The sequence below is a fragment of the Xyrauchen texanus genome, chromosome 26 (genome assembly GCF_025860055.1).
Source record: "Xyrauchen texanus isolate HMW12.3.18 chromosome 26, RBS_HiC_50CHRs, whole genome shotgun sequence".
In the NCBI taxonomy this organism is placed as follows: domain Eukaryota; kingdom Metazoa; phylum Chordata; class Actinopteri; order Cypriniformes; family Catostomidae; genus Xyrauchen; species Xyrauchen texanus.
The window spans coordinates 20,707,613-20,727,059 of record NC_068301.1 but is presented as its reverse complement, the minus strand read 5'-3'; the positions used below and the strand labels follow the sequence as shown (position 1 = coordinate 20,727,059).

Sequence of the window (19,447 nt, the reverse complement as noted above, 5' to 3'; positions counted from 1 at the left end):
AGGATGCGGAAACTGGCTGAACAATCAATATAAACTTGTAATCCATAAATTTACTTAAACAATAAACTTAAACTAACATAAACAGAGACACATGCAATCACTCTCTCGAACGAGCACCTCCAGCTGCCCCTTATCTTGTGCTTCATCACGGCCCGGCCACACCCTCCTCCTCATCACAAGTAGCTTTACACACAAACTGTACATTGGCATTGAAGTGCTTTTTTGCTAATTTTATCACATACCTCTTATACAATCATAGTCTGTGTGTTATGGGTTAAACTGTTTTTAGTTTAACTATCAGACTTGATTGATTTTAAATTACATTGACAAAGATTATGGCACCTAACATGTCACAGATGTTTGGGGTAAAATGACAAAGCTTTAAGCTAAACCTTTTCCTAAAATAAAATAGCAAAAATCTACAAGTATTTTACCCCTGCTCGTTTAATGCTTGAAATGTGTAAAATAAAGCCATGACACTTAAAAGATATAACTTTTATTGAACGAAAAATAAATGTTTGTCAAAGCAAACAGCAGTATCACTTTATTAAGCTATATAAATAGATCAGTTTCACAATGTTTTATCGATTTGAATCCCAGTTGTTGTGGATGATACACTGATGGAACAGTAAATTGGGTGTTTGTTCACAAATGTAGAGAGTGATCACACAGTAAAGTCATATGATATAGATGAATAACTGGAAGATTATGCAGCGCAGAGAATCGTTTGCTTCAGGTAGGTTCAAGATCCGGTGGCCGCTGCAGCCCAGATGTTCGGTGGCTTTCTCTAGCGGTTCAGGACCTTAACAGCTCCCTTCCATTGTCCACACTCGAGGAGGACAACGCTCTGCATGTAACAGCAGTGGTGACAAGATACCCTAAACTACTGATATGCTACACTTCCACTTCTTTTGTATGAGTTTCATAGAGCACAAACTGCTCTTACTTCTATAATACATGATTTATTAATGCACAATTTTATTGTTAAATATAATTACCTTTTTAAACAAGAATTAAATAAACATATTTAAATGTGTCTATTTATTTGTCCAATTATACATTTATTTATTTATCCACATTTTTATTTTCAAAATAATAGATTGATCATTTATTTCTTCATTCTTTTTTAATTGTCACTCCGTGGCTTCCATACATGGCACATTTTAATGGCAACAGAAGAATGTGAACGTGAAAGAACGCATAAATGGGAACGAGCCATTTCTATCTAAAAGTCATGCTCCATTGTGCATTTGCTTCTATTGAATCATTACAGACCTAAGTTGTAATATTATATTTATACTGTTGATTGCTAATTGATCTATATACTGTACATACACCGACCAGCCACAACAATAAAACCACCTGCCAACAAAACAGCACCAACCTGCATATTCTTCTCACTTCTCTAAATTCTAGAGGCTGTTGTGCGTGAAAGTCCCAGGAGATCAGCAGTTGCAGAAATACTCAAACCAGCCTGTCTGGCACCAACAATCATCCATCCGCACGGCTGAACTGGTAATCTGGCATACCGTGCATTTTCCCGATGCACTTTTGGGCCAATCAGGGGTGGTTCGCCAAACGTGCCGAATGGTCCGCGATAAGCAGCAATGAGCCGCCAAGTTATGCTGAACGGACCACAGAACGGTGCCGTGATATGCAGAAAAAGGACAGCGAACACACTCCTATACCCCCCCCCATCCCCCCTGTCAACAGTTGGGCCAGTTGCCATGTAAAATCCCGGCCCGATTTTTCTTCCAAGTCCAGCCCTGTCCATGTGATTATCTAATCAGCCAATCGGGTGGCAGCAGAGCAGTGCATAAAATAATGCGGATACGGGTAAGGAGTTTCAGTTAATGTTTACATCAACCATCAAATTGTGCTAAAAATTTGATCTCATTGATTTTGACCGTGGCATGATTTTTGGTGCCAAATGGTCTGGTTTGAGTATTACTGTAATTGCTGATCTCCAGGGATTTTCACACACACAACAGTCTTTTGAATTTACTCCAAATGGTGCTAAAAACAAAAAACATCTGGTGAGTGGCAGTTCTGTGGAAGGAAATGCTTTGTTGATGGGAGAGGACAACAGAGAATGGCCAGACTGGTTCGAACTGACAAAGTCTACGGTAACTCAGATAACCGCTCTGTATAATTGTGGTGAGAAAAATTGCATCTCAGAGTACTATTCTACACAATATTAGGCAGGTGGTTTTAATGTTGAGGCTGATCGGTGTACCTACTCTATGATGTGTATGAAAATAGGTGATTAAAAAAGTGCATTCTTTTTACCTGGGATCTCAACACATGCAGTTTAGACAGCAAAAATCCTCACAATACTATGACTGGATCTTTTGAATAAACGTTTTAATCAACAAGGGTTTTTTTTCTTTGGAACCTTGTGAATTTACTGGCAGTATCTTATAGTCTTGTTTATTTCTCGTCGTATTTTTGTCAATGATGTTTTAATTAAAATGGTTAAAATTATCCTCATGATCCCGTCTTTGGTAACGGAATGAAACAACACCTCAAACATTTTTGTCGGTAATTGACTAGATTAACACCGCGTTCTGGACGTGTATTCAGTGCAGCTAGAAACATCATACTGTCAAGTGAGATCCTCACAAAAACTGGACAATGTTGCTTTTTTTCCTGTCAAAAAAAAGCTTAAGGTATGATTTAACTATTTAATTATTGTCCAGCTTTAGTGATAGATAGTCGTGTTAAATATTGGAGCTTAGCAATATTAACAGAATTTCACAATCTGAAATATTTTTAGCCATTGACTTGTACATGTTACTGATGTATAGTCTGTTGTGTGGTGCAACAACATACAGAAAAGTTAAACTAATGCAAAAAGTTTTGTATATGTCATTTTGGATATTTTATGTACTTTTACAAATGGTTTAATTTTTATTTTGTGTTTAATGCCGTACTTTTTAAAGTTTGATCCACAATAAACGTTATTTTTTGTGCACCACCTCCCCCGCCCCCAATCAACGTACAATACCATTCACTGCCATTGATTGGCCCTTAACCACTGGGGTGGTAAAATATTGCCAGCTAGATAACGTTACCTTGATGACGTATTTAAATCAGTTATAATATAATGGCATTATAATGACCTGTTTGGGTTTATCTTTTGCAGGAGTGCAGTTTATGTGAAGACGTACGTTTTGCCCGCACAGGCGTCTGCATCAGCTGTGATGCTGGAATGTGTCGCTCATTTTTCCATGTGACATGTGCTCAGAGGGAAGGGTTGCTCTCTGAGGCTGCTGCTGAAGAGGTCAGTGGTATGATCATGTTATGCAGGCATCCTCTTTGATCTGCACTTATTTGATGTTCCACCTGATCCATACTGCGTCTCCATAGTCTCAACAGATCAGTCACAGTTTTGCAATACTAGCTTTCTAATGCATAGTGTTCCTTCAATCTGTGCTTTAGAATGGATTGGTCTCATCGCATAAAACCAAAAATGATGTGAACAAGCAACTCTTATTCATCTGATGTAATCAGACTACTTGACCATATGTGCTCATTCTACAGTACATATGTGCTCTTTTTGCCTGTTATTCTCACATTGGTTTTCTAAGTTTTCTCAGAAAGGCTTTTCAAAGGGAATATCAAAGCTGTATAAGATGATCTGGTTTACCACAACCCTAAAAATGTAATTTTGCTCCAATTTTGCTAGCTATTCTCTGAAATAATCCATAGCTGCAATGTTATAGTACTGTATGTTAATGTAGACTGCCAGAATCAATGGCTTGTGATGAATCAGCCAGGCCGAATAATCGGCCGATATACTGTATGGTATTGGTTAAAAACCACTTCCTCTTGGCATTTAACAATTACCTCCCCCTTTTGTGAGTTCCACATACTACCCACAGCTTTTCTATTTTTTATATTATAGAGTAGATAATGAATACTATGGAAATACTTGAATTTACATTGTCTGTATTGATCTACAATCTAAAATATTTTTGCATGCATCGTGTAAAATTAGTATAAGTTAATTTAGTGATAATTGGCTGAAATCTGTGAACAGACATTTGCTGTGTTACTTCATTATTAATCTAATGAAAGCTTTTTGTGAGTTCTGTGTTTGTTATTCCAGGGGTCTTTGTCTTATCCTGCAATAATAGCAATCTGGCTCTATTAAAATAGCACTTAAGCTGCTCTGAGTTTGTCATTGACTACATCGTCACATACACCAGTGCGAGAAAGTGGCCTATTTTGAGAAAGTAGCTGTAACAAGGTTCTTAATATGGGCAAGAAAGAGGTGGCAACCAGCTGAAGAGTCAATGTAAAACTTTAATCAAATATAACATAAACTACAAAACAAACAAAGATGCACACACACAGCTTTGTGCAACTCTCTCTCTAACTGATGTCTCCGGCTCGTCCTTATCCCCCTCCTGGCTGATTAGGACGATTCAGTGCCAGGTGTGCACCCTCATGGCCTGGCAAAATGCCCTCCTCCTTGTCACAGTAGCATTCCAGTTTACGTGTACTGTAACACTCTCAATATTAGTGAGGATACATCAGTAAAGATACAGAGAATTCAGTCATTTCCTGATGCACAAAGATGTGTATTATACAAACACCCAGAATAAATGTATATCTTTCATCACATGAGCAAAGTCCATCTTATCATAACTTAGAGCAGTTCCCATAGTCTTTGCACAAACAGATGAACCGCATATCTCTTACCGCTCACTTAGTTAGTCCCAGCCCCATGTACCACAGTCCTTTGTGTGGCATTGCATCAAAAAGTCCAATCAGTCACAAAACACTCCAAAAAGACACAAGTAAATCCTGCCAGCGAGGCATTTGCTGCAAACAAGGATATCCACCCTGTAACGAAGAGATTCGTCAATTGGAAAAGTTCCCGGGAAACAACCACCCCACACATTGGTTCCTACCCCTTATATACATCTGAAATCGTCATTCATGAAAGAAAACACCAGACAGGAAGAAACAGTACAATGGAGTCAAAAGAACTTCATAGTATTAGAAATCAAGATATACCACTTGATAACCTTAATACAATTTCCACTCTTACATAACACAGTGACATAAATTAAGTATACATATGTAGAGGTGCTACAGTACTCTATAAGTGCCGTACTCTTTACCCGTATACATGCTGCATGTTAGTGCGACCACGAGGAGGTTACCCAATGTGACTCTACCCTCTCTAGCAACCGGACCAATTTGGTTGCTTAGGAGACCTGGCTGTAGTCACTCAGCACACCCTGGATTCGAACTCATGACTCCAGGTGTGGTTGTTAGCATCTTTATTCGCTGAGCTCCCCATGCCCCATTGGGCACCATCCTATGATGTTTGGTATCTGGTCTGTTCACACACATGCACACTCTTTAAAAACCTGCAACAACGCCACTCATGCATTTACATGAGCTGTGTTTTCTGGGAGAAACCTAGGTGTGTTAAACTGCTTTCTCTTAATCTCTTAAGAGACTTAAGTGGTTTGATCCATGCCTTCTGAAGAAATACATTTGCTTTGAGAAACAAACCAAAATCCAAGTTGTTATTCACTATAGAAGCGATTGAAGAATCTTTCATAGCCATGTTGAAGTAAATGGGTTTCCAGTATATATGGTAATTATTCCCTTGAATAGGGCTTTAGTAATATACTGAAGGCTGCTTGTACTGGTTAATCAAATTCAGTGTCTTTAGAGATAGACCTCATTAGTATCCCATTTTGCTGTGTATACAGGTTTTCAACATGTACGCTTGAATTTAAATCTGTGAGTTTATCACAAACAGATCCACATAAGCACAGGACAGAGAGCTATGAGCACGAGGTCAGCAATTCAAACAAATCCCCAACCCAGGACTTGGTGGTCGCAGACCATCAGCCTCAAGACTCAAATATGCAGTCCATGTTGCAGAAGCATGATGGTTGCGTAGAGAGCAGATAAATACTGGCGAAAAGTGCCTACTCACAGCAATCCACTTAATCCAGTCAGCTGTGCAAAGGGCCTCATATCAACAGGTGAGTGGGCTGATAGCATCCACCGAGACACCTTAAGCCTAAATGATCCTGTGGATGATGGAAAATAGCTGTGCTTCCATCTGCCTCCGAGGGAGGAGGTGAAACTTGTATGTGTGTATGCATGTGTATGTTTGTGAGGAGATGAAAGCTCGGAGAATGGTTATTAAAGTTTTCAATTTCTAATATAGTTAGGGCCCAAGCAGTCTAAGTTTGGATTTTGTTTTCCAAAGGGTTACTGCTAACATTCTTCTTTCCAAGGTTTCAGGGGCTTTTGGGTCCCTTAACATGCACACACATCAGAATCGTCGGCCATTAAAACTTGGCAAAAGTTCACATGGGGGGAGGGGGGGTCAAGTGGGCTCTCTGCCGGCCCCTCGAAAATTGGATTTTTGGTAGGCTCTGTAGCACATGCCTTTTCACCTACAGTCACCAAACTTTGTACACATATTGATCTCATCAAGCTGGAGAACTTTCACTCTCATAGTCATAGGCTCTGCCCAACAGGAAGTCTGCCATGTTGCATTGTTTGAAAAATGCATGCACTGGGATTGGAAATACTCTTAGGGGATTTATATAATTATATAATTTTTTATAATAATGACAAGATAGTACTGATTTAAAATTATGAAGTGACAAGCCGATAACCGATTAATCGGCCGATAGTTTTAAAATTGATACTGAATGAAAAAAAAACATTTAAAGTAGGGATGCACTGATACCACTTTTTTCTCTTCCAATCCGATTCTGATACTGGAAATCTCAGTATCGGCCAATACCGATTCCAATCCGATACCAAGTGTTGTTTTTTGCATAATCAGTTTAGAATATCTTTACATTATTGTGTGGAACTAATTGGGAGTACTCTTTATATGTAAAGAAACACAAACCTCTCTCTACACATTATTTCAATATAAATGTATTGCTTATTAAGAAACACTTTATTATTAACTAGTATACTGGATAATGTAGCAGCAGAATTAACAGTAATTCCAGTCTTCAAGTCTTCAGTAGAAAAGAAACCAGTATTTTAGTTTTGATTTTTCTTTTTTTCCCAAAAATGTTTCAACTTACATCTGGACTTTAAAGATTCAGATCTCTTTTTTTGTTCAATTTATTTGTAAGACATCAGTCCACTTTTCATTCAGTTTTGGAACCCATTCAATTTAAATGTTGTTATAAATTGTAAACAAATACTAATTATGACAATAATAATAATAATAATAATATAGATTTTTTAAATACAACAGTGAGCCGTGCACTTTTTAAACCCTCACGCTTTTAAATGTTACATTCCTTCCAAACTCTACAGGAAGTCCTGTATGTGTCTGTTTGTAGGCAAGTTCACATTATTTTAATTAGCTTCTTATTCAGATTCTGGTCAAATGCACCTCCGGTGCCGTTCTAAATGCATATTATAAGTGAACCAAACTATTGAGCATCTACATCTGAGATGATGTTCGTGATTAGCGCTCAAATATTGCGCACCACTGTGAAGGCTAAAAATAGCCACGAGTGTGTGTGTGTGTGTGTGTGTGTGTGTGTGTGTAAACAGAGTAGCACCATTCACTGACGCACTGGTGCTGTGCGAGTATTTTATATATTTACTTATTATACACAACCTTATGTGATTCACAGAGCAATTGCACATCTTAAAGTGGCTGATCACTTCACTTCTGGTGAGGGGTCTTTAATTTGAATCTAGGGCAAACTATTGAATTGCAATATCATTTGCTTTTTTTAACGCTTCTATAAGATTCAGTCATATTTTTGTTTGTATTTTGGCTGTTACGCTTGTTTAAATTCTCCAAGAAACTCCTCTCACACACAAAAACCGATCACTTGATGATTATCTTATCAAAATGACAAAAATAGATATTACTATTAGATATAAAAAATGTATTAAATTCAGATGCATTTCTGATTTGTTTATACGTTTCTCTTGACTGCATGAAGATATTTTTCTCAAATCTCTCACTACCTTTAAATGTACAACTTAGCTGGCTAAATCATAAATGTGACTGGATATAAACAAATGCAAATAGCTGGTAATACATTTTATTTAAACATTTGGGTAGGACTTGCGTGTTTTTTGTCACATTGTTCTAACCTCTTGAGGTTAGCTTTAATGTTAGCATCCTCTCAGCCTTGTTTGCAAACATCAAGCATCTATTCAATAAATGAATTACTTTATAATTATATAACAACATGTACTGTATACATAACTTTTAGTTGTTGGTGTTTTAAATCTGCATTGTTCAGCTCCATGCAGTGTTCCGCTGCATTCAACGTGCAGTCTCATGTGTCAAAACAACCACCACGAGGTAGCTCTCATACTTATAATGACAGCATATCCTTCCCAGCAGCTCCAGCACGGACACAATGAGGGAATTATCGGTGTGGATTTTTGCAGATAACCGATAGTTCCACAAATTGTTATCCGTGCCGATTAAACGGCAAAACCGATATATCGGTCGACCTCTAGTTGCCATGGCAACACATTAATCACTGTTATTCCTTTATATATATTTTCAAATGTTTCTGAGGTACTCGGTGTGCTTACATTTTTATGATCTTTTGCTCACACATTAGAGTTGTCAGCCATTAGGTCTGGGCATATGTTCATTTATGGGCGTGTAGAGTGTGTATCTATAGTGCCAAATAGAAAATGGCCATGTTCAGGGGACTCTGTAGCACATCCCTTTTCAGCTACAGTCACCAAACTTTGTACATACTGTATGTAGATCTCATCAAGTCAGACAACTTTCACACCACAGACATTAGCTCCACCCAACAGGAAGTCAGCCATTTTGGAGTGTTTGAAAACTCTGGAATTCGAAATACTCCTCATAGGGAATTCATCAGACTGGCACCAAACTTAGGCAACATCATGCCAAAACATTGAAGATGCTGAATTGTGAACAGATTTTTTATGTCTCAAACAGTGTTTCCATGGCGACATGATAAAGTAACAAAAAAATAGGAAGAAATAATTGTCTCGTATCTTCTGCGTCCATCATGTGATTTACATAAAAATGTACCCGTATGTTTAGCCTTGAGGGCTGATCACATTGATGCATCTACTGTGGGTCACAGTCTTAGCGCCACCAACTGGCAGCAAGAAGTGTGTCCCGTACAACAGTTTTTGAAAAAATAAATTTACATTTACACAAATCTCTTCAAAATATTTGATCCATTGTTTTACTAAAGCCGCCAGAAGGAAATGGGCCCACGGTGCTTGGGCCTGTTGATTGCTGCTTGCATACATTTACATTTATGCATTTGGCAGACGCTTTTATCCAAAGCGACTTACAGTGCAATTATTACAGGGACAATCCCCCCAGAACAACCTGGAGTTAAGGGCCTTGCTCAAGGACACAATGGTGGTGGCCGTGGGGTTAGAACCTGTAACCTTCTGATTAACAGCCCTGTGCTTTAGCCACTACGCCACCACCAAAAATGTATTTTACATTTTCAGTGTTTCCTAGTTTCAATCCTAGTTTAAGTTTTTCAGTATTTGTAGTTTTCTACAATTTCTGCAATGGCATCTGAAACTGAAAATTATTGATTTTAAATTATGCTGCATCCAAGTCTCTAGGTGTCAATGTAAAAAAATGCAAACGTTAATGAGTACACCTTTAAAACATTTTCTTTTGGGTTCCTCTTAAGAAAATAAGTCATAGGTTTTGAACGACCTATGGATGAGTACATTTTGACAGAATTTTCATTTCTTAACAATTTCTTTAACGAAGATAACACTGGCTCAAAAGATAAGTTTGCTGCTAACGTCTCAGCTGCAGAGATGTGAAACTGCTGAAACAGTATAGCCTCACATTGTTCTAAGGCTCCCTCCCTTTCTGTTACAAGGCTGTTTCTGAGAAAGGCAGAGCTGCATTTCCCTTCCAATTCTGGAAAATTCCCGCCAGCCTTACATCAGTCATTGTCTTCCCCTCCCCAGCTTCAGCTCCAACAGTCTCTGCAAAATGTACTTGTCCTTTAAAAGGGAGGGGAATTTTTACAGTCCTTTTGTGGCCAACTATTTGTCACAGTTATCGGAGAATGCACAGACACTGATGTTCTATAAAAGTCTGGAACGCTGGGCATCATTATCACACCAGCCAGAGAGTGAGAGCCTGCATTTCAGAAGATACTCCTATTTCCACCTATAATGAAATCATACATTATAATTATCAGGTGTGAGAGTGCACAAGCGCTCAAAATAAAATCTAGAGCAATTGTGATACGAGGACAATAATAAGGTCTTTGAGAAGATTGAAAATACTTGAATACCTGAATCATATCAGCCAGAGATTGTGTTCTTAAAGGCTTAAACCCTTCTGCAACCTTAATGTCATGTAAAAAGTATGTTAAAATATATTCTACTCCAAAGTGAAGTTTATTTGGTTATCCTCTCTGACCACATTTAGACCTCATTAGATTCCTCCGATAGGAGGAAATCTATTGTTATTGACTGTTTTATTATTATTATTATTATTATTCTCCTTGAGCCCCAATATCTCAAAAAGTCACTGGTCAAAAAATTTGGTACACATGTGTAGAATTGATGTCTTTGTAAAAGTTACTTAGCAAAAATGAATATGACACAAAATGGCTGAAAGGGGCGTGTTTATGTAAATGTCCACATTTTATCAATATATATGCGTCAATAAATCAAATGTAATTTTGACTGATGGTTTTTCAAACCTAACATGCTTCAGTATGACATCACTCTGAAGTACTGTGAAAAGAATGGCCCACATTCGCCCTGGCCACGCCCAAAATTCCCATTTTCTGGTCAAAAATGTTCTAATTTGGTACAGTGATACTACATGCCAACAGAAACTCCTAAACCAATAATGGCCAACATTTGCCCTTAGGGGGCACTACAGGCCATCCCGAAAAGAGCCATTTTCTGGTCAAAAATATTCTAATTGTGTACATTGATACTACAGGCCAACAGGAAACCCCACATCAAGAATGGCCCTCTTTCGCCCTTAGGGAGCGCTACAAGCCATGCCCTAATGTCCTATTTTCAAAGTGATGGCATTTCCACCCTATTTATTAAATTCTTCTGAAACTTAATGTGCATACCTCATTTCTCATTGGGAACAAAAAGCCTCAATGATCCATAAGGTCCGGCATGATGGATTTTCCTGTACACTGAACATTTTCGTTTAGGATTCAGACAGAAAGACATGTTTTTTGGTTTCCTCCATTGGAAGGGTTTAACCCCAACCCTCTACTGATCAATTTTAAATGATTTACCATTTTGAGGAGGAATCGCATTGCTGCTTGCAGCTATAGTTCTATATAAGATTATTTTATAATACCTAGACAAGACAGACATGTGCATTTGTTTTAAAGGTGATATATGTAATTTCTGAATCATTAGAAGCACTGATTTGCAATAAGTAATGTTTCCTAAACACCCCCCCCCATTGGTTGAGCCAGAGTTGCTGTGTTAGGTTGGTCGGTATGCTAAAAAACAACAATAAAAAACAGAGCAATGTTCTACTAAATCAACCTATGAATGGATTACTTATAGTTGTTTATTATACTGGGATAGGAGAACATATTTTAGCATCCAAAAAATTACATGGTTCACCTTAAATCAATAGACGGGGAAATAATCACTGAAAACTATTTTGTTGTGCTCTCATCAGGTTTAATAATTTGTTGAATTTTTTTAAGGACAGCCAAATTAAGCACATATGATGCCCAGGTTGATCAGTCACCAAACGTAACAAATTTTGTTGCCTCAGCTTTGAATGTTGTTGTGAAATTATTATCGAGATGATCCCTCTGGAGCAACCAGGGGTTAAAGGTGCTGAAAGTGATTTTTTTTTTTCATGGAAAGGTATACAAAGAAAACATGTCCTACTTCCTGAAAAATATAATTTTGTGCATTCTCGTTTGGTATCTTTGGTGTGCAGGGTTTTAGAAAGAGGTGGCATGGCTAATCCAATGGCTCATCTTGTGGAAATTCTAGAATGGCTAAAATCACTTACAACACATTTAAGTGGCTTTTTCAAAGGCTTATGATTTCTTTTGGGGACTGAGTCAGCAACCTTCCGGTTACCAGCCGTGAGCCTTAACCACTACACCACAGCACTTCCACTATCTATATGTTTTTATTTTTAGATTTGTTGATGACAAGTCAGCTTTAATTAATTGCTGACCTGTCCTTTTTGTTTTTAATCATTCAATCAATGATTCAAGATTTAATTTAGGTCTATTGGGGATCTGTATCTGAAGTCATGATCCTTTTTTTTCTCCCACAGGACATTGCCGATCCTTTCTTTGCTTACTGCAAGCAGCATGCAGACCGTTTTGACAGGAAATGGAAAAGGAAAAACTACCTGGCCCTGCAGTCCTACTGCAAAGTGTCCTTGCAAGAGAGAGAGAAGCAACTCACACCTGAAGCTCAGGTCAGAGCCAGCAGTCTATTCTGAAGCCTTCACTGCCCTTGGTAGTCTGATCTGGACGCATGTCTCAAGATGCTCTTCTTGTGGCTCTAACTTAGACATTGACTATTGAAATAAAGTCTGGTCCACATTGTAGCTTATGCTGCCTAAAAGCTGCCCACAGTTTATTTTATCATTTGATATTTATGGTCAGATCAATCTAAAATTTATAATGCCAACAAAGTGTTCGTTTTATAATTTTTTAAAATAATGAAGCATTCTTAGCTTAATCATAAGCAGAACAACATGGAATTTGTAGATATTGTATGCTGACTTTGTGTTCAGGGTATCTGCATTTAAAATGTTATACATACTGACGGTTTTATAGGTAAAACTCTGCAATTAAAGCAGAGTATACAGTTTTCCTTAAGTATATTTGAATTATTGGATGCCATGAAGCGTTCATAGTTGTGTCCTTATAACTGGTTGATCACTACTATAAACAGATAAAAATCAGTGTGACCTGACTCCCGTAGCAGCCAGCCTATCAGACTTGAGACCACTTTTGTCCTTTTTTGTGTGCTAAATGCATCAGAAGGGCAATGAACGATCTGTGGCCATGCAGTGTGAGTTGGAGATTAGTTGTATCTTTTGAGTTATCACAAACATTTATCCCTTTACTTGCCCATGTCTATCATTAGCTTTTAGGCTATATTTTAAAATACAATTCCCAAAAGCAGCATCATTTTCTTGTCCATCTATATGCTAAAATGTATTCTTTAATCTCTGTAATTTCCTGACCTACAGGCTCGAATCACCACACGACTCCAGCAGTACAGGGCGAAGGCAGAGCTGTCTCGAAACACTCGACCGCAGGCATGGGTGCCCCGAGAGAAGCTTCCCCGTCCACTCACTTCCAGTGCTTCAGCCATCCGTAAGCTCATGCGTAAAGCCGAACTCATGGGTATCAGTACGGACATCTTCCCTGTGGACACGTCCGATACCAGCGCAAGCATGGATGGTCGTCGTAAACATAAACAACCCGCCCTCACTGCAGACTTTGTTAACTACTACCTTGGTATGAGTTTCCAGACTTATACTTACCAGTGACTGTTTTAGCTTTAGTAATATAATGTTCCTAATGTTCCAAAGTGAATTTTGACCATGACATCATGGTGTACTTTACTAGAAATGTGTTATTTATATTGAAAAATCAACAATCCTGAATCCACTTCTGATATTTTTACTACATTTCAGCCAAACATTTGATGTCGTTCCAAATTTTTATTTCTAATAAACACAAAAGTAGGATATTTTTGTATAATCTGAGTCCAGCTCTTTTTCATACTGTACCATAACATTTCATGCTAATGACCGTGTCGATCATGTTGGTCAAACTCTAAAATGGGCAAAAAAGCACCATAAATGTAATCCAGGTGAATTGTGCACTATATTATGAAGTCTTTTGAAGCCATGTGGTTTGAGTGAGGAACGGACCGAAATTGAAGTCATCATTCACTAATAATTCTCCCCTGCAGTGAGCTGCTCGAGAACTAACGCTACTGAATCATTGATTCAATTAGTTGAATTTGAGAACTGAATCTGTCTGATTCATTAAGAGATTGTTCAGTCTGGACTGGCTCATTAAAAAGAACTGGCTCAAAAGAATGATTCTTTCACAAATTATACATTTGCAGTGGTTCTTGAGTCAAAGATTAAAGGGAAAGATTATCAGTTTGGAATGGGTTTGGAACAACATAAGTATGATTATTTTTGGGTGAACTAACCATTTAATGGGAAAAAAAACAAGCATTGATACTTTTGTAACATCTGAGGCTTACTGTCCCTGACACACTTGAATCTTACCGCAGAGCAGCAGGCGGTATCAGACAGTGAGTGCAAGACATACATCCCACTCTGTAGCCTTGCAGCTAGGCACTTGCCCTCCAAATGAGTGATGCTAAGAGCAGATGTGTGTAGTAACCTTGGGCACACACTCCATTAGGTTCCAGCAGGAGGCCTATCCTCTATCAGTAAATTTTTTCTCCCTGTCTCTTCCTTGCTTTCTCCCAGAACTCCTCTTTTTTTTATTACAACCCCAATTCCAAAAAGTTGGGACAGTATGAAAAATGCTAATAAAAACAAAAAGGAGTGATTTGTAAATGATATTCACCCTTTGATATATTGAAAGCAATACAACTACACATTATATGATGTTTTACCTTATATCGTTTTTTTGAAAATGTACAGTAATTTCAAATCAGATGATTGCAACACACCCCAACAAAGTTGAGACAGGGGCAATTTAAGACTTGTAACAATTTGACCAGTTGAAATAGCAAGGCGATGTGAAACAGATGTTAAACAGGTGAGGCAATTGTGTCAATACAGTATACAGTTTATGGAGCCACCAAAAAAGCCTAGTCCTTCAAGAGCAAGGATCGTTCAAGACTTGTCAATTTGCCAACAGATGCTTCAGCAAATATTCCAGCACTTTGATGACAATGTTCCCCAAAGACAAATTGGAAGGATTTTGGGCATTTCACACTCTACAGTGCATAATATAGTTAAAAGATTCAAAGAATCTGGTCAAATCTCTGTGCGTAAAGGGCAAGACGAAAACCATTTCTGAATCCCCGTGATCTCTGATCCCTCAGACATCACTGTCTTAAAAATCATAATTCATATGTAATGGATTTCATGAACATGGGCTTGGGATTACATTAGTAAACCTTTGTTAGTCAACACCACTCGCCGCTGCATCCTCAGATGCAAGTTACGACTTAACTCTGCAAAGCAGAAGCCCTAAATCATCACTGTCCAGAAGCACTGCTGGCTTCTCTGGTCTCATTTTAGATGCAAAGTTGAACAGCGGAACTGTGCTTTTTGGTCTGAAGATTCCACATTTCAAAAGGTTTTTGAAAAACAAAGCTGTCGTGTTATCCGGGCCAAAGAGTAAAAGGGCCATCCAAGCTGTTTTCAGCGGCAGGTTCAAAAGCCAGTGTCTGTATGGGCCGGGGTGTATCAGTGCCCATGGCATGGGTAACTCACACATCTGTGAGAACACCATGAATGCAGAGAGATTTGTACACATTTTTGAGCAACATATACTGCCATACAGCACCATCAATGAAGGGATGTCCCTTCATTTTCCAGCAGGACAACTTCAAACCACATACTGCCCAGATGTCAAGTGCATGGCTAAGCAAGCACAGAGAATGGGTGCTAGATATGCCTGCCTGCATTCCTGATCTGTCTCCAATTGAGAATGTGTTGTGCATTATGAAGCACACCATATGGCAACGAAGACCACATACAATTGTGCAGCTAAAGACCTACATGTGTCTTCAGTGCCCAAATGCTTAAAGGTGCAGTATGTAAGATTCAGAAACCCTTGTTATTAATGACACCTGTGGCCGTTAAGTGAACTGCAGCCATCTACCTGTTACTCGTGATCGTGCACACACTCCATAGGAACAAGGGCAACGTGCAAAACAATGACATAACATACAAAGAGGCTGAACGTGGTAGCATAATTAAAATTGCACAGTTATGATTGTTTTACTGCAAACTTTGAGTCTGTGTATTATATTTGACTCTCCAGTGTGGATATAGGTCTGATTATGCAAGACTGTAGTTTGAAGTAATCACTTTTCTTTGCACGATTGCATGATCAATAGCTGTTTAGTGGATGCTATCAGTAGCTGTTTATAAAATAGACTTTACTTTATAAATATGTTGACACAATTCAGTATTGATGTGATTCCACAAAAAATTTTAGCAATGCATTATTGTTTTATAATAATAGATAATATATATTTTCTGTATAACCAAGTTACGTTACACTAATGAATGGAGCTTTTTGCATTATCTTGAACATTGTCTAGTATTAATTTAATGTAATATTGTAGTTTACCTTGCTGAATAATTACAGATTAACATTGACATTAACCTGACTTTTAGGATAAAGAGAAGATCGTTTAAATTATTTGGAAGTTATGAAGCAAGGTAGCTTGTAATTCGTCATCATTAGCAGGCAAGATCAAGTTAGTTAAAATTACACAGATCAATCCTTATGGCACTTTATTTCACATGCTTTGCATCGGTTTTGATCCTCAACTGAACAAAGGTCCCTCAAGGAATCAAATGCCTTGGCGATGTTCACTCTAGTTTTCATTCGACCACGGTCATGTTTCCGCTTAGCCAGACAGGATTCAGTAGATAATTATTATTTATTTATTTTTTGGAATTTGTGTAGGAGTCGGTGTTGTGTTGTGAGCCGACCGTTTGCTGGATTCCATCTTTAAGATAACGTTACCTAGCATTGCAGACTGTCTATTGCCGCTGTTGAAAAGCAGAAGAGAAGCTACTATCTGAGGCAAGGCTCTCGGGAGCGCACAAAAAACGTGACATCCTTTGGATTTTCCCAGCAAAAGAGACCCGCTCCCTTCAGTCTATAGTCTACAGGTTTTAATAGGCAACCTAGGAAGTCCAGGAAGGTTTCATTTTTTAAGTTGCGTTACAAGTCGTTCACACAAAGGCGAATATTACATGAAAAATTTTACATATTGCACCTTTAATATGTGTAATTAGAAGTAATGGTGATGTTTCATAGTGATAAACACTCGACTGTCCCAAATTTTTTGGGTACAGATATTTTATATATCTGTACATTAAAAAAAACTATTTATATATATATATATATATATATATATTTCACAAGGTAAAACATCATATAATGTGTAGTTGTAGTGCTTTCAATATAGCAAAGGGTGAATATAATTTAAAAATCACTCGTTTTTGTTTTTATTAGCATTTTCCGTATTATCCCAACTTTTTCGGGATTGGGGTTGTACTTTCTCCTTGATGGCAATCTCAGTATTGATTTGTTCATGTCTATTTGTATTCAGAGCGGAACATGAGGATGATTCAGATCCAGGACAACATTGTGGAACAGAAAAACCTCAAAGACAAGCTTGAGAGTGAGCAGGAGAAGCTGCATATGGAGTATGATAAGGTTTGTCTACTGTTGATACTTCAGGCTCTCAGAAACATCTGTTTTGTACATTAGCACTTGTCCGATGCAGACTTGTTTTCGCCATTGGTGCTTAAGCAGAGGCATGCACACCAGGAAATAACAACACACTGCTGGAGTTGTATCTCAAGAGCTTGCAGAAAAGATTCTGCACAACTAATAAATAACACCAAGTATGCTTCAAGCTGTCCTTTTGCTATGCAATATTGAAATCTCCTTTCAAGCAACGTTGCATGAGACTAGGGGTGTGTTTTGATGGGCTGGCCCTGGCCACACCTATATTATGATAGGCAACCCCATGTGCCACCCCAAATTCTAAACTATGATTTCCCAAGTCAGAGGCAGGCCTTCAATAAAACCAGGTTGAACCTTTTTGGTTTAAATTGGAGCATGAAGCAGTGTCAGGAAATTACAGATAATCGATGATAATATTATTATTATTATTATTATTATCAAGGAATAGGCTTGGGATCGATGCTGTTTTTATGTATTGATAATCAGAAGTTATTCAGATATAAATAGGGCTGCTTGTTGCACAATAGTCTTTGTCTTTCAAACATATTTCTCAACACAACTTTTGTAGTGTGAGCAGCAGGGTTAATTAAAGTAGGTCGAGCACCGGACGCATCTGGTGGACGACATGACACATTCTAAAATTTTAAACAATAATTTTCAATGAAGGTATGCACACACTATGGGCTCGCTGTCTCCGGAAGCTGTTAAAAAATTCTACTGATCCACGGAACTCAGCTCGCATAGTTTTACTTTAAATTCAACACAAATCATTATCAAAGGACATACATTACTTACTTTAGTCATTACTGGATGATGTTGTTTATAATTATCTTTCATATAAGTTTCTTTTTGTGGTTTGACAGCTTGAATGAAAGAAATATTCATTACTACATACAGGCAAATTTCATAATAACATTGCCATTTCTAATAGTTCAGTTTGCACAATTACACCAGTTTCATACACTAATCTGCAAACTCATAAACGTCGCTTTGTTGATTCTTGAAGAAGTTCAAAAATCTTTGTAACTTTGGACTGCCACAATCAGCTTCAGTAAATGTTATTATGCCCCCTTGTGGTCTCCCAAAGCTATTACGTCACACTTCATTGAATGGAATGCAACTGGCAGTAAATTGAAAGCATGCAAATTAGGCTTCTAATTTAAATGTCAGCTAATATTAAACTGTCAATGCCTCAAAAATATTTCAATAAAATAATGTGCCGATTAATTATCAATATATAGATATTTTATGATATCACTATCAGGGACTTTGAGATACTCTTCTTCCCACCCTTGAATGAATATGTGCCCCACATAGGCCACCCCAGTCTGGACACACCACTGTGCACACCAACTGCAGAGAGGAAATATAACAGTAATCCTGTATAGCAACCACATAATAGAAGCATTCTAAGCTGCATTTTTTTGTTTGCTTTCTTCCCTTACTGCTCCTAAACATCTCTTGAATTAGATGTGGGTACTGTTTTCTCATCTGACCCAATGAGGAATAGAATGAAAGTGAAGAGAGGACATTGGAAGAGTTAATGTGGCGTCCAGTCTTTCTGCGCCGCATGTATTAAGCGTTATTAATGGAGTGTGTGGTGTTAATTACGGCACTCAACATGCATTAGCACAACGCCGGCCTCGGAGAGAGATGCCGAGAAAATCAGCATCAGCTGAGAGCTCACTGCCTATCCTTAAAAGTTGTGTTGAAGGCAGTGGTTTGAGTCATATGGAAATTAAGTCTAATAATGCTGAATTATATGGAGTGTTGCATAGTTTTTCGGTTGTTTTTACCCTTTACCACAGTAGCTTGGTAACGACTTTGCAAAATGAAAAGTGTTGTTTGCTTCCCTTTTTTATTCATGTTTTTGTCCCTTTGGTCTAACTGTGAAATGTAATATGCAAAGAAAGGTACTTGTGTCCATCTGTCGTGGATGAGTTGCAAGAAATGCAAATGCAAGCTTTTCGAAGAAATAAATT

At 38.0% G+C, this 19,447-nt stretch overlaps 1 protein-coding gene across 1 annotated transcript in view; it reads left to right on the top strand.

The window, feature by feature from the left end:
* Nucleotides 1-19,447, top strand: part of LOC127619438 (PHD finger protein 14-like) — a 144,607-nt gene that overhangs the window by 33,688 nt on the left and 91,472 nt on the right. The window contains exons 7-10 of the mRNA XM_052092295.1: nt 3,146-3,283; nt 12,293-12,439; nt 13,223-13,493; nt 17,326-17,432. Coding sequence (XP_051948255.1) covers nt 3,146-3,283; nt 12,293-12,439; nt 13,223-13,493; nt 17,326-17,432 — 663 coding nt within the window. The remainder of the gene's footprint in view (nt 1-3,145; nt 3,284-12,292; nt 12,440-13,222; nt 13,494-17,325; nt 17,433-19,447) is intronic.